Consider the following 24,122-nt stretch of genomic DNA (forward strand, 5'->3'; position numbering starts at 1 on the left):
CCTCTCACTGTTGTGGCCTCTCCCGTTGCGGAGCACAGGCTCCGGACGCCCAGGCTCAGCGGCCATGGCTCACGGGCCCAGCCGCTCAGCGGCATGTGGGATCTTCCCGGACCGGGACAAGATCCCATGTCCCCTGCATCGGCAGGCGGATTCTCAACCACTGTGCCACCAGGGAAGCCCTCAAATACACATTTTTAAAAGAGCGTTTTGACAATAAACTATCACATGTTTATAGTGTCAAGAATATGTCTTTGTAATTTGCAAAAAGATGGCAAAATAATGTTGGTGCCAATAAAGGTTAAATATCATCTTTAGTTTAAAAAAAATTTTTTTAAAGGAAAGAGGAAAAGATCTCTTTAGTTTTTGAAAAAAAAACTAAACAAAAAAAATTTAGTTTTTGAAAACTAAATCTATAGGAAAAATATACTATTTGGAGGAAAATAGACAAGGAAGCAAATCTTCAACTAAATAGTTATTTCTTGCTCTGAAACTAGTCTGGGCTCAATGGTTCTGTCAATAGCTAGCTACACTTTCTAGAACTCAGGTGGAAAACTAACATAGAAGAACAGTGCCCTCTAGAACAGTGGTCCCCAACCTTTTTTGCACCAGGGACCAGTTTCGTGGAAGACAATTTTTCCACAAACAGTGTGGAGGGGAGGGGAAGGTTCAGGCAGTAATGCAAGTAATGGGGAGCGATGGGGAGCGGCAGATGAAGCTCCGCTTGCCCACTGCTCACCTCCTGCTGTGTGGCCCAGTTCCCAACAGGCCTCAGACTGGTACTCGTCCACAGCCGAGGGGTTGGGGACCCCTGTTCTAGAGTACATGCTAAGCTCTCCCTAACATTAATCAGCAAGGAGATAGGTAATCTCTGTCAGGACTTTCTCTGTTACAGTTGTTGGTATTGAAACACCAGGTACACGTTTTTTGACAGAGGTAGAGTCAAGAGAGTATTGCTCCCATGACTTTGTGTACTTGGTGATTCCTAGAGAAATATTCTTAAAATATCAGCATTGTCAAGTTCCAGAAGTATTTCACCTGTTCTGTAGTTTTCAGATCACCTACGCAGGTTCACCTTTGCAGACAGTGCCACCGTGTACCATTAGTGCCACTGTACCTATTTGCACATGGAAAAGGCTCCATAATCTCAGTTACAGAATCAGAACACACCTTTAGGCAGCTATATAGTTCCAGCAAAGTTGGCCTTCCTTATAAAAGCAAGTGTATATTAAGTTTAGCAGAGCAGTAACCAGAATATGCCTTTCAGTCTTTAACTGACTCTATGTCAGTTAGGAGTCTTCAAATATCCTCTATTAATAATTATGTAAGGCTAACCCTTTTATTGAATTTGCAGGTATATACTGAGTAAATGAAACCTGGCAAGCTTTACTGATCTATGTCCAGTAGCATTCCTCAAACGCTCCTCAGCAGTACATTCCATTCTCTTAACCAGACCATCTGCTTGAGGAAAATGAGCATGAGTGGGACAATTCAGATATACCATCTCCTGCCTTAGTCTAAAATAAGATAAATATCAAAGAAAGATCAGAAACAAGTATCTGGAAATGCTTACTTTAAAACAATGGGTGCAAGGCTGTATTAGGGCTATGATTTGAAAAGGAAGAACTTTGATATTCTTTGGATAAGTCTTCCACAGTCAAGAATTTCTTCCCCTGAAAAGGCCTATGAAATCAGCCTGACTCATGAACAAAGACTCTTGCTTTTGGTATATGTCACATTCCTTTACAGTCTCTTCAATATCGGAATTAATTCCTGCTTCTAGTAAATGCCTTTCTTGGAACAGTTCTTGAATATGTTGAATATAGAGAAACCACAGTAATGGGACCAGTCTTCTTAAAATAAATACATTATTCATGAGAAGGAAGGAGGGAAGGAGGAAAGGAAGGGAAAATCCCCACCCTCCTGGAGCTTCTAAATCAATGAGGGGAGACAGACATCAAACTACATAAGTAATATGGTATATCAGAAGGCTCTAAGTGCTCTGCAAAATAATAAGGCAGGAAAAGAGGGTAGAGAGTACTAGGGGAGGAGGAGCAATTTTAAGTAGGGAAGCCTCACTGAGAAGGTGTCAATTTAGCAAAGACTTGAAGGAAGGAAGGGAGGGAGGGACCCCTGGGGAAACCTAAGAAAAGTGTTCCAAGGAGAGGGAACAGCAAGCACAAAATCCCTGAGATGGAGAGTGCCAGGATGTTTGGAGCACAACATGGAGGTAGAAAGAAGTAAGAGATAAGGTCAAAAATATAAAGAAACATGGAATCACATTAGAAATACATGGAAGTAGCATCACCATGCAGCACCAAGAAATTGAGACAAAATATTACAAGATAAATATCCAGGGTTACTTGGATGTCTGAAAAACATTTCAGCATCAGCATTCTTAATCTTGAAGATGTAAGAAAGTATGCAAAAACAATATTGCCCACACAAGAAAAGCACATAGCATTCAGCATGAAGCCCTTATTGGGGTGATGTATGTAGCACCTTGGTGGTATAGCTTGTGCCAAGACCATTTTGTTTAATTAGATGCTCCAATTCTTTACTCTTTATGGGGTGAGGGGGCCAGGTCTGTACTACAAAAGGAACACACCAGCAAAATAGCAAATAAGAACAAAACCTCAGCCTATAGCTCTGAAGTGGTTGGGAAAATCTATCTGTGATGAAACCTTTGACCTTGGTCTCATTATATCATGCCATAAGTACACAAAATAATCAGCTACTGAAGGACAATTCTGACTCCATTAAATCATCAATCAACTGTTTAAATAACCATACATCCAAACACCCAGCATGAGTAGTCATTTACGTTGTTTCATTCGACTATTCGTGCCTCTTTAAAGTATAGACTAGCTAGGACTTCCCTGGCAGTCCAGTGGTTAAGACTCCATGCTTCCACTTCAGGGGGTGCAGGTTCAATCCCTGGTTGGGGAACTAAGATCCCATATGCCATGCAGCGCAGCCAAAAAAAAAAAAAAATCTAAATAAATAAAGTGTAGGCTAGTTAAAGAAGTACAGACAAAATTTTGTATTTCTTTCTTTTCTATTTGTAAGCCACAATAAAAGTTCATTTTCCCTAGGTCATGGTTCATTGCATTTTTAGTCTCATATGTAGAAATTATTTCACTTTGGACAATGGTATAATTATATGTGTTTAGTAAATATTAATTGATGGCTGCCTAAATTATATACACATACTGATTTTCATAATGCCAAGTGCTTTCACTTATTACTGGATACCTAAGGCTGTAATAATGGGAAGTTCTTTAAGAAATCAAATTCATGTGTGTCTGCATATCTGCCTAGACATTTACATTGTATTTTTTTTAATCCAAATTTAGTTAAATGAGTTGGTTTCATACTCTCTTTTTCAGAGCTTTAAATTACTCTCTCTCAGATAATGGCTTCAGAAAGGATACCTCCAGTCCCAAGATCTTTTCTTAGGTTAGACATACCTTTCCAGCTAATTGCTGGGAAATATCTTACAAGTACTGCTAGTTACTAAAAGTAAATATTATTAAAATACCTGAAAAAACTCAAATTGTCTATTCATATAACTAGTATAACTAATTCCTAAGTTACTCAGGCTGAGCCTTCAGCCTTATCTTGGGCTGCTCCTCTTGCCTCTGGCACTGAATTCTCTATCAGGGACTGATCCTAGTTTTCCATCTTCCATATTTCCCTCCATCCCTCCCTTTCCATCCCACAGTCTCTGCAAGGCCCTAGGCCCATCCTATCCCGTTCACGGACTAATGAGTTAGTCTCCCCAGTAAGACCTCCTGCCTCCCAACTCCCTCCCATTGCGGCCCAATCAGGCCGCCAGATTAGCCTTTCTACAACACTACTGTTTTTCTGTAACTACTCATTTCAAAAACCGCAGTTATGTCCTAAAGCAAGCAAAGACTCCAAATCCATCACACTTAGTATCTTCTATAATCTTGACTGATCTTAGTTTTCCAGATTAGTTTCCGTTTACTAATCTATACATACAATACAGGGCCAATTACTATTTCCCAAGCACACTTTGCACTTTCTATCTCTTCTGTTCTTGTTTCTTCATCTACTCAGAAGTCCTGCCCATCCTGCAAAGCATAGCTCACATGCCACATCTTCCATGAAGACTGGAAACAATTTATCTTTCCTTTAACCAAAAGTTACTTCTCTGACCTCTCAATTTCTATAGCATTTGGAGTGCTTATGTGCCACTTTTTACCTATCACTCTAAAGATATTTAAGGAATTTTATTTATTTTTACATGTCTGGCAAAATAACAGGCATGTAAAACCAATAAATATTTCTGAATAAAGGAATTAATGACTACATAAGAAGAGTAGAAAACTAATATTAAATTTCTTCTACTACAAAAAGGACTTCAGTAGAGGCAGCTGTGGACATGTTCCTTTCCTTTGGTCTAAGGTATATATGTGATAACACCCAGGTGTCAGTTGGAAGAAATTGGAGCTCATGAAAAACATTACAACTAAAGATATAAATTAGAAGTCATCTCTGAAAAAGAATGTGTATAAAGTAAGCTTGAAAAAAGTGGAGATAGAGTAGAATAGGTAAATAGGTAAAATTGAATATTTTAAATGAAATACATTTTCTTCTCTTGATAGTATAAATTAAATATGAACAGAGGGTAATAAATAAGATTAAATTGATTAATGAAAACAATTGCTACTTACTCCAAAGGTGCCTTGTGCTTCTTTAGCACTTTATAGTTTATATAGCATGCATATATCTGCTTTAATACTCACAAAATACTGTGCAGTGGGTATTGTTATCACCATGGTACAGCTGGGGCAACTGAGACTCCACCATGTTAGAAGGACTCATTCAAGATCACTCAACAGTTACTGGAATAACAATCTTCAGTTCTTGAGATCTTTCTAGTATACTTCAGTTGTCCCTATAATAATGCCTTATATTCTGAAAAACTTTTTCAGAAGTTTACAAATAACTGTCACATACATTTTATTTTGTTCTCTTTGGATAGGGAAGGTATTGTTTTATCAATTTTTAAAATAAGACAGCTGGAGTTTGAAAAAATTATGATTTACATGAGACCTCATAGCTTAGATTTGACAGAGAGAGAACCTGAATCCACATCTCCTAACTCCAGTTCTCTTTCTACATCTCCTTAGAAGTCTTTTACAATGCAGGAATTAAACACTATGCTCAGAAGTTTAAAGTCAATGAAAGGAATCTTTTATATCTCAGGTCTTTCATTTCAAAAACATGACTGATATTAGAATGAAGGAAATCTCAAAAAGAAATAATTTTTAATTTACTTACTTATTGCAGAAATGTAAAGTGAACATTATTAACAAAGAATGTGTTACAAAACTGGAACTATTTTTCAATGTAGCTGGGTCCAAGTAAATTAAAACTTGATATACTATGCTGAAGTATAATCTGTAATTTTTCCCTTCTCCAATAATTGTTTAATGCAGCCCAAGATCTATCCTCAAACACTAGAACTCAGTGAATTTTTTAAATCAAGTAACAATTGCTGTAAAACATCTTAAAATATATTTCAATGATATAATAATAATAAACTGGAGAAAGAATGTCCATGGGAGTTCTGAGCTTTTGAACATGAGCTGCCCATTTTCCTTGCTTGGCCGTGAAATAAACCTTTTTCTGCTCCAAAAAAAAAAAAAAATGTCCATGAACTTCCAGTATATGAAAAATGGATTCCTTCAAATTTAGAACCAATTAGACAAAGTATGAATACAGCATCATAGAGAAGGAATTAATTTTTCCCCCAGCAATAAGGATGGATTTGTCTTATTATGGCCACACTCTCTCATGGGGTTAATTCTGTGGTCTGGATCTGTTAAAAAGAGCCTGAGTTCCAGGATACAGCCTGAGTCCTAAGAAAGGAAGAACTTAACTAGCCTGTGAAGCTACTGAGCCCACACTCTTGGCTTCATTGGCAGCAGGTTCTCCTGAACCATCATCAACCCCCCAACTGAACTACTACATACATGCAAACATAGGCACATGCTTATATAATACCTATTAGTCATTTATCCATATCAATTTGCAAACTTTATGAGAAAATAATGAAGCCTAGATTGGCTTTTCCTACTAGCAGCAGATTCCAAAGCTTTGACACATCATTTCAGGTCTGTTGTACACAGCTGTGTAGTTTGTGCAATGCACAGAAATGCTGGTTCAGGGAGAGACTGGAAGCCTAGATGGTGCCTATGCTCCCTGCCAAGGTGTCTACCCCAGAGTAGAGCTGCATGCAGACCAAGAAACACCACTGTCTCTGTTTCCCAGAGAAGTTGCCTTTTCCTAATTCTCACAAAAGCATTGTATAGGCTTGCTCAGGTCCCTTACCAATTGCCCAGTCTCTGTATCCTCAACTGGTATAAAGTGCTGTATATCCTCAAGGAATATAAACTTATTTAAATGTTACCCAAGATAAAGTTAAGTTGGAAGGTAAAGCATTGAATTAAAAGAAAGTAATGTGGGTTTCCCTGGTGGCGCAGTGGTTGAGAATCCGCCTGCCGATGCAGGGGACGCTGGTTCGTGCCCCGGTTTGGGAAGATCCCACATGCCGCGGAGCGGCTGGGCCCGTGAGCCATGGCCGCTGAGCCTGCGCGTCTGGAGCCTGTGCTCCGCAACGGGAGAGGCCACAACAGTGAGAGGCCCGCGTAGGGCAAAAGAAAAAAAAAAAAAAGAAAGTAGTGTAGTGCATTCCAGAGGTACATGCACATAAAATGTGGATTTGTGATTCAAGGATAGAAATCTTTTCTTCCATATGAACCCAGAGTTTTCAGAATGCATCATGTTTTAATAAAACAAACATATGCCAGAAGTCTTAAAACTATAGCATTTACTCTACCATCATACAGTTGTGCAATCCTGAATAATCCTGTGTCTCTCTTTTCTTTCGGAGCACACCTAAGGTTATCAAGAACAACCAAAAAAAAAAAAAGTTAAGAAATAAATAAAAGTGTTGGACTAGATCAGTGATTTGCTGGAAATAGGAAGGGGTCCTTTTCCCACAACTCAAAATCAAACAGAGAAGCTACTCCATTTTCATCTGTTTTAATCATTAAGCTTCCAAGCCTTTCAAGACCTTGTTTGAACAAGTATTTCTCAACTTAAAAAATTAAATCATTGAATTTTATAGTCTCTATTGCCTGCCTTGTGACACCATCCAAAGTTAATGTAAGGGACTAAAATAGAGTAAGTTCCTCTACTTTGGAACCATTTCTCATATTCTTCATAACTCCAACATAAAATGTAAATACACACTCAAATATATGTGTTTGTATATCCTGTAATACAAGGGCTATAGAAATATTTTTGAACTTTCCATTTCTTAGTATCAACAGTAAGGTAGTAAGTGTGACAGAAATTAATAACAACAACGTGATGATTAACAGAAAACTTCCTCCCATCTGAAGTGGCCATTTGTAGTCTGAGCTTGACAGACCTGTATTTGCATTCCAGCTCTCTTACTAGCTGAGTAAGCTTCTGTTTCTTACCTGTAAACAAGGGTTTTTAACAGGGATTAAATTAAATGGTGTAGAAAAGTTCAGCCAGTACATGGTAAGCACTCAATAGATGGCAGAGATTATTCTCTGATCTATATCTTTGTCAGTATTTAAAATAAGAATGCACAGCATACAATCTTCCATAAAGTTCCTCCAAACTATAGTAAAATTATTTTTTAAAACCCTCTTTGCAGAGTCATTCATAAATTTTTCCATAGCAATGCCTGATGTGGACTCTGTAATGGGTATTATGTAGGAATGGGGCATATCCTGGCAGACAAGATGCATCGCTACCTTTCATGAGTTACAGCCTAGATGTGGATGCAGGCACATGAGGGGATAAGGGACTGTAACAGAGAAATTCATTGAGCACTATGAGATCAGATGAGAAAAAAAAGGTAACTACCTGGAGGGAAATGAAAGACGTTTAAATTATTTTAAGGATAAAATGAGAATTAACCAGGTATGACATTTTCCATGCAAAAGACATCACATACAGAAGGGGCTGTGACATTTGATCTGGCTGGGGTCAAGTGGGAAGGTGAAGATGTGGCAGACGATGAAGCTGCAGGGGTGATATGATTGGCTTTAAATGCCATGGAAGATTTGAATGCCATCTGAGGATTTTGATGAGCTATAGAAAAATTTCAAATGAGGTATTGGAAGGGGAGGATGTCAGACCCTAAGATCTACATTTTTAAAAATCCCTTGAAGGATTTTAAAGTGTTGATTGGAAAGAGGCAAAAATCTTGAATTCATTGGAAAGAGGTAAAAATCTTGAATTCAATCTGGATTTCTCTTTCTCCCACATCTCATAAGTGAATCATCAGCAAATCCTCTAGGGTCTAAATTCAAAATATATCCACACTCTGACTACTTCTTACCACCTCCACTGCTACCACCCTTGTCTAAACTACCATCGTCTCTCACTTCGATTATTTAATGACCTCCTAAGTGGTCTCCCACACCATCCAGGCCCACTATGCCCCGCAAAGTACCCAGAGTGATCCTATTGAAGAAATAGATCTGAGGTCAGTCTCTGCTCAAAACCCTCAAAGACTTTGTCTCACTGAGAATAAAGACCAAAGTCCTTACTTTCAAAGCCTTAAGTGATCTTCCCCAAACCACTGACTCCCTGATCATTATCTTTCTGACATTATTTTCCTCCAGTATCCGCCACCCCTAACTTTCTCACTCCACTCCAGTTCAGCTGCCTCTCTTGCTGGTCCTCAAATTTACCTCATGAGCTCCTTGCTCCAGGGCCTTCAAACTGCTGTTTATCTGCCTAGATAATTCTCCCCCTGGTATCTTCATGGTTTGTTCACTCACCTCCTTCTGATCTTTACTCAAATGTCAACTCCTCAGCAAAGCCCTTCCTGGCCACTCTAAATTTTCAGCACCCCATACTTATACTTCTTCCTACTCCTTTCCTTTTTTTTCCCTTTATTTTATTTATTTATCTTACTCATTTCTCTCCCCACATTATTAGGAGTGCTATGATTGTTTCTTTTCATTGTATTCCCAGAAATTAAATTTTGCCTAGAACATTGCAGGCACTCACCAAATGTCTCTTGATAACGGAAGAAGGGAGAACATTTAAGAGGTATTTCACATAATACAAAATAATAGCAGCCAGAATTAAGAAAGAGATAGAAGTGATAGACAGAAAGATTTAAGGAGTAGGTATAAGCACCAATGACCTCTCGAATGTGGGAACTTACCAAGAGGGAGCAGGTACAGCTAATTCCTGGATCTTTAATGGTACCAGATAGATGGTAGTGACATTCACCAATATTAGAAATAGTGGGACATGAGTGCAGGCTGGAGAAAAAGATAGCAAGTTCAGTTTTGAACTGAACTGTTATATTTAAGGAGGTTCTAAAACATCCATAAGATGTCCAATGCATAACTGAAAATAATGATGTGGAGCTCAAAGACAGAAGTCTGGGCTGAAGATCTATCTTAGAAAATATTACCTTATTATATGCTTGCTGAAACCAGGGCATAGGATGGGATCATTGAGGAAGAATACACATCAGGAGAAAACAACCGTGGACCAAATCTTTGTTACTATCATACCTGAAATCTTATTTAAATGGATACAAAATTGTCTAAAAGTCCTCTACAGACATACTATGTATATCTGAATTTGCAATTACCCTGTCGCTATTTTCCTCTATTCTTACAAATAATGGAAAATTATTGCCAAGTGACTCTATTAATCCACAACCATATATTGCTTCTAACTATGTGTCAATGGCAGAAGTTAACTAGTATTCCTACATAAAACTGATATATTAATGTAAGGTGTACTTTCAAATTAAAATTAAATCAACAATTATTTTATTGCATATTTACTATGTGTAAGAACAAAATCCTAGCACTCAATTTAATAAGCACTCAACAGATGTTGATTCCCTTTGCTTCCTCCAAGTGATGTCACAAGATATAGGAGTCCCAAAATTTTTTCCGTCTCTTACAGTGTGAGGGAGGAAGTCTACATCAGAGGAAGTCCATGTTCTTTTATTCTAAACACCCTGGTTTCCATTTCCAGCTCTGTCACTCCTGAGTTACTTGCTTTCTGAACCTCAGTTTTCTTATCTTCCAAATAGGGAACCGAATACCCATCTTACAAGACTATTATGAAGATAGGCAATAAGCATGTATAAAGTCTGACACTTAGGTTCTCATAATAAGAGCACAGAATAAGTTTTCTAAAATTCATGTAATTTTCCAAGTCAATGAAAGAGAGAAAGAAGGAGGCGGAAGCTGGTTAAATATGTCACAACTGCATATTTGTTTTGCTGTTTAAACACAACCACTAAAAATTTTACTGATCAGGATCATGCTTTAAAAGCAAAGTATTTGCTTGAAGATTTCCACTGAATATGAGTCAAAATTCAGACAGTGGTAGCAAATGTATTTTCTCTAATAGTTTGCAAAGCAAATATTGTACACAATTTAGTGTGTGTTGGCATAAGCTTTATAATCAGCCACATACAGAGGTTCAATGACAAGTTGCACCACTAACAAGAGAGCAGATATTACTTCAGCAGTTTCTACAAGGTGGAACAACCTATTATTATGTAATTAATTATGGCTTGGGAGATTAAGGTAATTTGAGCTCCACACCCTTTGTTTATTGAGTCACATGTCTCATGGTGCTTTTTAGCCATTGGGTTTAATATGTTTTCCATGAACTGAAGCAAAGTCGGTTCTACAGCCATGGGAGGCTCATCCAAGCTAAAGCATATGCTGACTCCAGCTTATGATTTTTGTTTTTTGGTATTTTGGCTTCCAACTTAAGGCTTGTGTTTTAGTAACATCTCATTCTACACTCATAAATCTTGATACTTCTATTCACCTCTGGAAATACAGTCAGTCCCTTGTTTTTTGTTTTTTTGTGGTTTTTTTAAACATCTTTATTGGAGTATAATTGCTTTACAATAGTGTGTTAGTTTCTGCTTTATAACAAAGTGAATCAGCTATACATATACATATATCCCCATATCTCTTTCCTCTTGGGTCTCCCGCTCACCCTCCCTCTCCCATCCCTCTAGGTTGTCACAAAGCACCGAGCTGATCTCCCTGTGCTATGCAGCTGCTTGCCACTAGCTATTTATTTTACATTTGGTAGTATATATTAGTCCATGCCACTCTCTCACTTCATCCCAGCCTACCCTTCCCCCCACCTCATGTCCTCAAGTCCATTCTCTATATCTGTGTCTTTATTCCTGTACTGTCCCTAGGTTCTTCAGAACCACTTTATTTTTATTTTTATTTTTTTAGATTTCATATATATGTGTTAGCATATGGTATTTGTTTTTCTCTTTCTGACTTACTTCACTCTGTCACCTTATTTTTGATAAATGAGGCAAGAATATACGATGAAGAAAAGACAGCCTCTTCAATAAGTGGTGCTGTGAAAACCGGACAGCTACATGTAAAAGAATGAAATTAGAACACTCCCTAACACCATATACAAAAATAAACTCAAAATGCATTAAAGACCTAAATGTAAGACCAGACACTATCAAAATCTTAGAGGAAAACATAGAACACTCTATGACATAAATCACAGCAAGATCCTTTTTGGATCCACCTCCTAGAGAAATGGAAATAAAAACAAAAGTAAACAAATGGGACGTAATGAAACTTAAAAGCTTTTGCACAGCAAAGGAAACCATAAACAAGACTAAAAGACAACCCTCAGAATGGGAGAAAATAGTTGCAAATGAAGCAACGGACAAAGGATTAATGTCCAAAATTTACAAGCAGCTCATGTAGCTCAATATCAAAAAAACAACCCAATCCAAAAATGGGCAGAAAACCTAAATAGACATTTCTCCAATAAGATATACAGATAGCCAACAAACACATGAAAGAATGCTCAGTATCACTAATCATTAGAGAAATGAAAATCAAAACTACAATGAGGTATCACCTCACACCGGTCAGAATGGCCATCATCAAAAAATCTACAAGCAATAAATGCTGGAGAGGGGGTGGAGAAAAGGGAACCCTCTTGCACTGTTGGTGAGAATGTAAATTGATACAGTCCCTTGTTGTTGAGGTAGGGGGTCAATCAGTATGAAACTTATTTGGGTTGGCTTGTTTCCAGCTCTTCTTTTGACTCTCCCCTGCTGAGTACCCACTGATATTTATTGAACTCACAAATGCCAAACACTGTGCAACTGTGACCACATGTCATTGGCACAACAAACCCAGTAGGAAACAGAAGAGTAAACTGAGGCTCAAAAAGTCAGCAAATGTCAATGGGCCAATTTTATCCTACTAGAAAATTACTACAGTTAGTCATTCCCAAATGTTGGACTCTAGACCAGTGTCACTGAAAGTCAGTTTTGATTAGCATAGCAAAATGAACAAATAAGAGCAATGCAGTAAAAAGACATCATTAAGCTAGAGCTAAATTATTCATCTAATTTGTTATTATGAGATTATGTCCTTCCTACTTTTATCAATTTAAATGCCCTTTTATTAAAAAATAATATTTGAGTGTGGTCAATTTGGGGAATGTTTAATGTGTTTATTCAACAAAATTGAAAGTTGGCAAGTCTATGTCCACCTCCAATAATCTTCTGAAATGATACTGGTCCCATAGCCATAGAGTACAATGTGCAGGTGGTACAATGTAAAATACCAGGAGATGCCCTTTCATCAGTATGTGCGTTGGGTAGAGCCCAAACAATACCAGGCAACCCTTCTCTGAAAACTAAAGTCTGGGAATCACTGACTCTCAGAGCATTCCCTTCCCACTTATACCAGAATGTTAGCAAAACAAATAGAAAAAAATGGAAATCTGACTATATTCTAGCTAAATGTAAGTGCTTTTCAGCTCTGTTAAGGCTTTTAAATCTAAAACACACCCAGAAGTTAACACATACAACAAATATTTATAAATATCATAAATCTATGGACCACCTATATATGCCAGGTACCCTACAAACTGTCAGAAACATATGCATGAATACCATCTTTATCCTCAAGGTTCTCACAGTCTAGTGGATAACCTATTTAATAGAAATATATACTTTATACACTTAACATAACCTCACTGATCTTCAAATTAGCCTTGTGAGGCAAGTATTATTCCCATTTTTTCAGATGAAGAAAATCTCAGATAAATGACAATATGATCTCCAAGCAAACAAGGGATAAAACAGGAATTCACACTCAGCTCTTCTGGTGACCTCCCCAGTGTGAGTGTGTGTGGTAGGGAGAGAGGCCGTGAGGAAGTACTTGGATTATATGCCTAATATAATACCAGATACTGTTAGTACAAATCTATTGGCTTACACTGCTGTTGATGATTTCATGGGTGAAAAAAATTATGCAAATCCTCTGCTGCTGATACAGTTCTAATTAATTACAGGTGCTTATTACTCTCCTGGATCTCAGCTCTCAGCCTCTAGACATATCCCCATTTTAATAACCCAGAGAATATTACAGTGAGAAATGCTACTGTTCTGACTCCCTCCACCCCTCTCCCCACCCAAAATGATCTCTCTTCAGCACATCCCTGAGGATGGTGCCCAGGTAAGGGAGCTTACTACAGTAGTGTCCAACATAGGGTCTTAGAAGGAGCTGTAGTAAAACAGAAAGAGTTGTTATTCTTGAGACTTCATCAATTGACATTAAAACGAAAAGCAATTGCAAACCAGAGGTCAGATTTCCTTATTCTTTTATCAAACTATCTAAATGTCAACATTTTAGTGCTGAAAAAAAATTGAAAGAAAAACCATTAAGGAGAGTGTTGTTCAGTTAGATTTCATTTCCAGAATTATATTCCTATCAAGAAACAATCGGGGGCTTCCCTGGTGGCGCAGTGGTTGAGAGTCCACCTGCCGATGCAGGGGACGCGGGTTCGTGCCCCGCTCCGGGAAGATCCCACATGCCGCAAAGCGGCTGGGCCCGTGAGCCATGGCCGCTGAGCCTGCGCGTCTGGAGCCTGTGCTCCGCAACGGGAAAGACCACAACAGTGAGAGGCCCACGTACCGCAAAAAAAACAAAAACAAAACCAAAAAAAAAAACAGAAAAACAATCGGTTTTCTATAATAGAGCCATGTGCAATCTAAGAGACTTCGGAAGGCAGAAAATGATCATGAGAACTTAAATGATTGCTTCTCTGAGTGAAATGAGTGGCCTTTGATTTTTCCCTTGTTCTAAGGCCAGCATGGATGCCATCAGCCTCAAGATCTCTGAATCCATACATAGTATGTTTTGTTGTCGTCTCAGTTGTGGTGCTCCTGGCCGTGACCACAGCTCTACTTGTCTACTTTTTAGCTTTTGGTAAGTACCAGAAGATTGGAAATACCACTCTTCAGATGAATTAACTAAATATACTTTCAGATTAAAAGTTTGGGATTCTCACTTTTATTGCCACTTCTATTTCTTAATACAACATAATTATATATTTTATTCATATACCCCTGAATATATGTTCATGTCTATATTTTCTCTAATTCAGTATTTTTTCTCTTCTTTTTCCTTTGGCCTTTTTTAGTATACTAAACAACATTAAACCCAGACAAGAATTATTCTAGCCAAGGGAAAAAACAATATTTTTCTGATGCTAGAGTTCACTTGTTTTGTTTTTTTATTAATACCATGATTTCCTTCTTCATTTAAAATTTGCCCAGGACCTTAAGTTTCAACATCTAAAAGTTGGATGTACCTAAATATTTGTTAATTCACGACCTGTCTCCCGAAAATAATCCTAGGAGCAGGACAATTATGAAAGGAGATGAATTTGAAGTTAAGAAGTAGAAAGAGGTTAAAAACAAACTTTAAAAAGGATTCTGTTCCTTTTTGTTTCTCTTAGTTTCTTTAATTTTTCATTGCATCATCAAAATAGGAAACAAAGAAATAATATAAAGAATGTATATACCCTGTTCATTTACAAACAACTTAATATCTCAGTGAATATTCTTTCAGGTGTTTTAATGTAGATAAAATGTGTCAAATTTCACTAGATAATATACGTTATAATCTGTTTTCTTCACCTGAAAAAACACTTTGAGTTGTTTTTTAAAAATTTTGCTATAATCCTGTTAAATTATTTAAATCATTGGGGCAGGGCAGGGCAGAGTGTGAAGGCATATGGGTATGTGTGAGTGTGGAGACTGACCAAGAATAAATCTATTTATTCCAGTAACTAGGAATAATCTTTTCAGTCAATCTAATTATAAAGTTGTGGCTAAATTTTGCTTTTGACTACATTTTGCTATCAAATCACCTAGAGACAAATATGTCCAAGGTGAATTGCCGAAGAAGGAAAAACAAACATCAAGTTTCAGATTAAACCAATCAATTTTCGCTCTTAACGGCACTGTATTGTCACACTTAAACACAAAGGGCGAAGCCTTAAGTAAGTTCTCTTCAAAGTGTATACCAGTGACCACTCATGGCCCTAGAAAGACTTGTCCTTCTGCCACAAAGGACCACACAACCTATCCCCAGGATCTCAAATGCTTTCCCTGATTGAGGTATTTCTCTGCATATATTATGTATATGAATGATCAAATGGAAGCAGGGAATTTTTTTCCTGAGACAGGTTAGGTTATGTCCATGTTCATAATGTTTCTAAGGTAAGGACAAGTATGTTTTAGGAATTTTTATTTCCTTCACATAGCTTAATATATCCATTGGAAGACCCTTTTTGATGGAAATAGTTCACATTGAACAACCAGATTAGCTTTCTTGCCAGAACAGTTATTTTCTAGCTTAATCCAGAGAACCAATAAGTCACTAATTCCTCTAGAAAGAATAGTATTTGAAATAATTTTTAAAACTATTCAGAATTACTTTATTCCTTAATGATAAATAATAGTGTATTATAGACATTAATATTTCCTGAATGAATAAATCTGTAATCACAAATCTCCCTAAAATATATTAAGAATGAAAATTATGATACTACTGAACAATTTAATTTCTCAAATAATGCTGCTCTGATTTTCATGCATTTTTAACAGTTCCAGCATTGCCAATCTTTTAAAAAACTGAAAGAAAAATAATTTTATTATAGTTACATTATATTTAGAGTTTCCTTTCAAGGGAATCAATTTTTTTTGATTGTATAACATAGCCTCCCATAATCCTGTATAAAATACAGATTAAAGTACTTAGTAATGTGAGATTGATTCTGCCTTTTCTTTTACAGATCAAAAATATTACTTTTACCGTAGCAGCTTTCAAATCCTAAATGTTCAACATAGTGATGAGCTAAATTCACCAGTTACACAGAAATATAGGACTCTGAGTGCAAGAATTGAGTCTATGGTAAGTTAATATTTGCATTTCCTCTTTATTATATCATAAAACAATTATGATAATAAACCTAATATTTTGTGATATATTTGCAACTCCTAGATGCTCTACATATTCTCCTCCCTGAATGGTGAAAGATGTGTTTTGTTGTGCTTTTTCCAAGTCAGTTTGCTTGTACACTTGTTCTTATTCATATTTTCTTACATCATGAGTGAAAAGTTTTAGGTCATGAGTAAACATATTTTTTATGATTATGACTTCAAAGATTGGAAATCTATTGTTTATGCAATTTGAGCATTTTTCCTACCCTCGAGATTGTCTTTTTAAATCCTTTTCATTTTGCCTTCTTTCCTTTTTTCTTGTCCAACTAAACATACAGGTAGTAGGTGTTAAAATACATATTAACATAGTTTGGAGAACGTCATACTTTGGTTCAGTGATCGACATAGAAAATATACAAACAAAGCCTGGGCTCTCACTTGAAAAGGCCACCAGGCTGCTTACCAGGAAACCTCACAAGCAGACCCTTAGCACTGGTTTAATCACAGACCAGGGTTTGGCCTTCAGCCCTGAAGAGTCAGAGCTGAACAATCTCAGGGTTGCTCACTTACCCTTACGTTTTCTAAGATTCCTAAGGTTATAAACTAATCCAATGGTTCTAAAACTTTAGCAAAATCACCTCGAAGGCTTATTAAAAATAGAGTTCTAGGCCGTAGTGTCAGAGTTTCTGATTCAGTAGTTAGAATTTGCATTTCTAACAAGTTCCCAGGTGATGCTGATGCTATGGTCCAGGGACCACACTCTGGGAACCACTGAATTAATCTATAATGAGAATTATCATGGCTGGGGGACTGAATCATCTGCTTGTCTAACACCCTTTTCCCCTAGGGGCAAACTACACTGGGAGCCAAGTATTGAGAAAAGTTCTTGGTGAGCATTAAATTAGAGCAAGGGAAGTTAGTATATTATTTAAATGTTTAATCAGAATAAACAGCTGAATCAGAATAACCTGGGAACAGAATCTAGGCCAGGAGGTAGAGGTAGGGTTAATATTGGGGAACATCAGTTTATTATGTCAGAAGTGGGAGCCTCCTGTTCCTTCAATAAACTTCTATTAAACATCAATCCTGTCAAATGCTGTGGATGTAACAAAAAGTGGAGTAGATATTGGATCTGCCCTCATGGAACTTAGTCTAACATGGGAGATTAAACAAGCTTACAAATATTTATAATATAAGGTATACAGTGAGTATGTGACATGAGAGCAACGCAGATGTAAGTTTGTGGTAAGAGGATAAATGATATCCTATTAGGAAGATCAGAGACAGCATCTTATAAAAGATGACTTTTCAGGTTAGCTTTTAGAATGAGCAGGGCACACCACAGCTAAAATATAAGTCAAGGCATAGAGAGGAGAATGTGCTTAGCTAAAAAGTTTGGGCTTTATCTTGTAGAGAGAAAGTCTTGAGCTAGAGGCAGAATGATGCAAACAGGATCTGAGAGATTCATGTTCCGAATGTAAAAATTAGACTATAAAGAGAAGTGCCTACACACAGTAAGCCTAGTTAGAAGCTCATTATGGTGGTCCAGAAGAAAGCCAAGGGTTTAAAACTTGAATTAGGGTATATTCCAGAAAATGTGGAAATGCAAATAAAACTTCCATTTTAGGCTTACCAAAGCAATCCTCCTCCCCAACTTCCTACTTTCTCTTCCCAACCTGCTCTTAAAAAATCAACAGGAATATTTAGTTATATCATTTGCAGCATGAGAGCCCATTGTTTAGACTTTAAACCAAGAGACATTCTTTTTTTTTTTTTTTTTTTTAGTATTTAAAGAATATCCTTAAATTTATTCACATTTATTTAAAAATGCCAGCTTTTAAAAACTTTGGTACTTTGTCATTAGTAATGAATTACTTCACGACTAACTGCCCACACAGTTTAGATGTTGAAAGGTGCTGATTTATGCAATAATCGGTGCTTGGGTTAGTAATACTACTCTGAGGCTGGACCCCACAAATACACACACAAATGCAAACTACGCAGACAAATACAAAGAGCCTGTGAGTACCTCTGTCTCAGGCAGAGGGCAACATGCAAATCTGAACAGATTTTCTTGTGATTAACACTGCAAGAGACTTTCTTAAATTTCTTGAAGAAGATACTAGAGACAAACATCTCAGGAGGACAGTCTGAGAACAGTTATTCATAATGAAGTCCTCACATCCACACAAAGACATCATGTAATGTTTCAGCTGTTTACCCAGTCTAATAAAAGGGAGCAAACTGAAAGTGTGTATATTGAGAATCCCAGCTTCATTATAGGGAATTAGAACCCAACTATTTGTCGTTAAAGCAAGATGCCAGAGATATCCTCAGCCCGAAAGAGGTCACTCAGTTCCTGCCAGACAGATCAGATACGTTAGGTCAGCTCATCCTTCATAGAGCATATGTAAAATTGCAAAAGACTGATAATGGAGAGAAATGGCATAAGGCATGAAGCACAACGTACATATTCAGCAATGTGAAAAACATAAAATAAGTTTCTTTTCAAAAGTACTACCAGCACATTTGGAAGATATTCAGTAAATCTTTAAAACCCAATCCCAATGACAAAAAAATTATACAATCTAATTTGTTATTCTTAAGTTACTCTCAAAAGTGGTCTATGAAGTAAATTGTAATGTATAAAGTGTTACCAAAATGAAAATAATTTTAGTATTGTCTTTTGTTGTAAAGATAATATAAAAAAGTAGAAAAGTCAGGGCATTAAGAAATATAAAGAAAAAGAAATATGCACAAAATCTCAATACTCATATATCCACTATTAATATTTTGATGTTCCAAGTACTTTTCATGAAAACTGCATAATCATCCATGTACGAACACATATAATTTTCTGTCAATGGAATAAGACTATATATGCTTGTTTACTACTACTTTTTTCTCAAAAAAATGTCATAGAGGTATTTAAGTATCAATGAAGAAATACACCATTTTAAATAACTAAATAGTATTATAGTGTGTAAAGGTACAATATTTTAGTTAACCAGTCCTCTGTTGACAGATGTTCAAAATTTTCCACTTTTTCACTATTGTATCCAATATTCTGATGACCAGTCTTGTTGATACATCTTTGCACACCTGAGTGATTATATTCTTGGGACATATTCCCAGAAGAAGAATTATCAGAATATAGGGTTTATGCATTTTTAAATTTCTCTCTAGAGATTTTTAAATTTCTTCTTCAATTTTAATAAAGATTTTATTTTAGAAGCATTTTAGATTCATAGAAAAGTTGCAAAGATAATATAGAGTTCTCATATACATCACACCCAGTTTCCACTATGATTAACATTTTATATTACAATAGTATATTTATTGCAATTAATGATCCAATATTAATACATTGTTATTAACCAAATTCTGTATTTTATTCAGATTTCCTTTGCTTTTACTTAATGTTCTTTTCCATTTCCTGATCCCATTCAGGATAGCAAATTACAGTTGTCATGTTTCCTTAGGCTCTTATAGACTATGACAGTTCCTCAGATTTTCCTTGTTTTTGATAACCTTGACAGTTTTGAGGAATACTAGTCAGGTATTTTGTAGAAATGTCCCACAATTGGAGGCCTTCTGATGTTTTTTCTTATGGTTAGACTGGGGTTTGTGGTTTTAAGGAGGAAGACTATAGAGGAAAAGGGTCATTTTCATTACATCATATGAAGTGGGGTACATAATATCAACATGACTTACCACTGTTGACCTTGATCACCTGGCTGAAGTAGCGTTGGCCAGATTTCTACACTGTAAAGTTATTCCCTCCCTTTTCCATATTATACTCTTTGGAAGAAAGACAGTATGTACAGGCCACACATAAGAAGTGGAGGAGTAATGAGTTATGCTTTGAATATTTAAAGAATATGTGAAATTCTTCTGTTTGTCTAGTTTCAACCATTTGTTTATATCAATATAGTGATCTATGCATTTTTAACATTTATTTTAATTTCTAGATTGCACTCCAGTAGTGCCCCAGTTTACATTCTTACCACCAGTATATAAGTATGCATAGGTATGCTTTTTTCCCCCACAGCATTAACACTATGCATTGTAAATCTTATTAATTGCTAATTCAATAGGTAAGAAGTGATATCTCACTATTATTTTGGTTTGCATTTCTTTGATTATTGGTAAGATTTAATCTGTCTCCCTATAGTAATAGGTCATTTTTATAATTTCATTTGTGAATTGCCTGGTCATGACCTTGCCCATTTTCTTACTGGAGCCTTTGTGTTTTTATATAAATCTGGGGAAAAAAATTCCTGTTAAAATATTAAAATTTGCCTGTCATTCATTTGCATATATTTCTCTAACGAGATTTGACTTTCAACCTTGTTTATAATCCAGGGGTTTTTTTTTTACTGCCATATAGATTTAATTTTTTAGGTAGCCAAAATTATCAATTTTATCTGATTCACCTGTAATTTATTTTGTAATAAGATAGAGATCCAGCTTTTTCCCCTAAAAGAGCTAGGTGGTGGTACCAAAACAGTACATTAAATAGTGTACTGGATTTATTTGTTGTGCCATCTTTATCATACACTAAATTCCTCCTTTTCTTTTTTCTGTACTCCCCTCTCTTTCACTGATTAGTCTTTGCCTGTACCAGTACGCAACTATTTACTGTGGCTTTATAACGAAACATCTGGCAGAGAAAGAGTCCCCTTGAAATTCGTCTGATGTATGATTTCTACAGTTAATCTCATTTATTCATACTTCTGTAGAAACACTTTGAATAATACTCTAATATAGTACTTTAGAGTTCATAAAGCACTTTTACATATATCATCTAACCTTCAACTCACAATGGGCATGTAATTTTTATAGATGAGTAAGTGAATACTGTCAGGATGAAGCCCACAATGGTCTCCAAGATGGAGCTGTCATACCAGGGAGGGATTCACAATAATTTTATTGGAGTCATGGAAGAAAATACTCAAATGTCACTCTACATGTGTTTTTCTCTTTTACCAAAATATTTTTAAACAAGAAGAAAAAGAAAATAGGGAGAGAAGGAGTGAAGGAACAAATGAATAAACTTAGCTTTGTTACAATTTAACAAATGGATTGGCACTGGCACCTTTGTTTGGTTTTATGTCAAGTAGTTCCACACAATGTGTGTGAAAATATCTTGAGGGATGGGGTGGGCAGTAACACAGTAGAACTGACTGGGCATCAGCACACTTTTACCGGCTCTCAGTAGATTTAAATGATACACAGTTTCCACTGGATTTTAAAATTATATTATCTAGCTCTAAAAGTAAACTAAACCTCCCCCCAAATTAATATGAGGACTGAGAAGAATCCTGCAAAACACAAATAAATTTAAAAACCTGCAATTTGAAGATAACCCTCATATGCGGTAATGGATATGCAATATACAATAATGAATAAGTAAATGAACAGTTAGGTAACATAAGAACTGACAATCTTCTATTTCTGGCTAGAGCCATACTGCCAGGTTAAGCAATGCTTCTTAGAAGATGTTTAAACACACACACACACACACACACACACGCACACGCACACACACACACACACATACATCCTGTCCCATCAAGGTATAAGTGTGAGAAATTAACTGCTTTTTAAATAAATAAGAGAAAACTTTGGAAATACATGTTTAACAATGTGTCCAGCATTAGGTGATTGAGTTCAGTTGTTTTGTTTTACTGAAAATTAAGGGCTTAGACATGCACACATAAAAATCTGGGAGACAAAAATTACCTACCATGTTTGGTTGATTTTGAACACATTCCTTAAAATATGTATATAAATTTAATGAAACTCCTTTGATTTGATTTAAAAGGGTAGCCAATTGAAATCAGGGAAGATGGAAAGTCACTTGCTGAACTTCAACAAAACCCTTGCATGATTGGTGGGACTGACAACTTAGTGTCATGATTTATTAAGTTCTGCCAATGAACTTCATGCATCTGGAGCCACATAATTGTGTGGAAACTTCTTCAGTGCTTCAGACCAAGTATTTAGATTAAACTTAGAATCATACCTTTGGGTCATTTTATCACAGTGTTTCAAAAATTATAAATTCTATCCAGTCATATTGTTAACACTGAATATATTACTATTAAAAAATAAATGGAATAAAATACCTAAATGTTTGTTCTGTAACTCAGCCTTTTTAATTTCTAATTTTGTCAATATTTTATAATTCATATTGTTAGTAGAACAGTATTATTACATGTGTATAATTTATAAACGTGGTTTGCCCACACATGCACAAAATGTATTACCCATAAGAGTGCATAATCAAAAATATTTGAAGGGCTTCCCTGGTGGCGCAGTGGTTGAGAATCCGCCTGCCGATGCAGGAGACACGGGTTCGTGCCCTGGTCCGGGAAGATCCCACATGCCGCGGAGCAACTAAGCCCGTGAGCCATGGCCGCTGGGCCTGTGCGTCCGGAGCCTGTGCTCCGCAACGGGAGAGGCCACAACAGTGAGAGGCCCGCATACCGCAAAAAAAAAAAAAAAAAAAAAAAAAAAAAAAAAATTTGAAGAGTATTGTAGTAATAGATAGATCATATTACTATGTATTTTATCCTTTTCTTGAAAACTGAGTTTCCATTAAACAGAAAAGAAAGTTTGTAACTGAAGGGTGACTGAAATCACAAAATAACATTATTATTATTATTCAGCTCATGAATATTATGAACAAAACTGTACCTATTGAGAAATGATATGAAGTAGGTATGTGAGAGATGCTTCCACCTCATCAGTTGTTCATGTAATTTCATCATTAAATACTAAAATACAAGACAAAACAAAAAATATACCTACCAAGTAAGAAGGTACTGAAAATAAGTTGATTTACTTTCATGGGGTAGCTAATAAGATCTTTTCCCCCTCAAGATGAAAAATATGTGACAATTATAGACATTCTATGTGTAATGTCTTACCCTTCGTATGACCTCATCTATTAACCAGTTTAATGATGGTTACTTTGTTAGAATTTACCTAAATAATCCATATCTCACTTCAATTCTTATCGATTATGAATATTATTGAGGTTTGAGGATTCTAGGCTATTCTAGAATTCAAAGATAGTATTGTCAAAGAGACCTTCAAGATGGCGGAGGAGTAAGACATGGAGATCACCTTCCTCCTCACAAATACATCAAAAATACGTGTTCATGTGGAACAACTCCTACAGCACACCTACTGAATGCTGGCAGAAGACCTCAGACTTCCCCAAAGGCAAGAAACTCCCCATGTACCTGGGTAGTGCAAAAGAAGAAAAAAAAAAACAGAGACAAAAGAATAGGGATGGAACCTGCAGCTCTGGGAGGGAACTATGAAGGAGGAAAAGTTTCCACACACTAGGAAGCCCCTTCACTGATAGAAAAGGGGGATGGGCGGTGGGGGAAGCTTCGAGCTACAGAGGAAAGTGCAGCAACAGGGGTGCAGAGGGCAAAGCGGACAGATTCCCGCACAGAGGACTGGTGTCAACCAGCACTCACCAGTCTGAGAGTCCTGTCTGCTCACCTACCGCGGTGCGTGAGGGCTGAGAGCTGAGGCTCAAGCTTCTGAGTTCAGATCCCAGGGAGAGGATGGGAGTTGGAGGCGTGAACATAGCCTGAAGGGGGCTAGTGTGACACAACTAAACTGGGAGGGAATCCAGAAAAATGTCTGGAACCGCCTAAGACTCAACAGACCATTGTTTTGGGGCACGCGAGGAGAGGAGATTCACAACACTGCCTAAACGAGCTTCAGAGACGGGCACGAGCTG

General features: G+C 36.7%; 1 protein-coding gene across 1 annotated transcript in view; it reads left to right on the plus strand.

Moving 5' to 3' along the window:
• Window positions 1-685: 685 nt before the first annotated feature.
• The window catches only part of TMPRSS11D (transmembrane serine protease 11D), a 55,923-nt gene continuing 32,486 nt past the window's right edge, over window positions 686-24,122 (plus strand). Inside the window, exons 1-3 of the mRNA XM_067036245.1 lie at window positions 686-776; window positions 14,187-14,336; window positions 16,210-16,328. Of these exons, the coding sequence (XP_066892346.1) occupies window positions 686-776; window positions 14,187-14,336; window positions 16,210-16,328 (360 nt within the window). The remainder of the gene's footprint in view (window positions 777-14,186; window positions 14,337-16,209; window positions 16,329-24,122) is intronic.

This window comes from Kogia breviceps, chromosome 6 (assembly GCF_026419965.1).
Source record: "Kogia breviceps isolate mKogBre1 chromosome 6, mKogBre1 haplotype 1, whole genome shotgun sequence".
Classification (NCBI taxonomy): Eukaryota; Metazoa; Chordata; class Mammalia; order Artiodactyla; family Physeteridae; genus Kogia; species Kogia breviceps.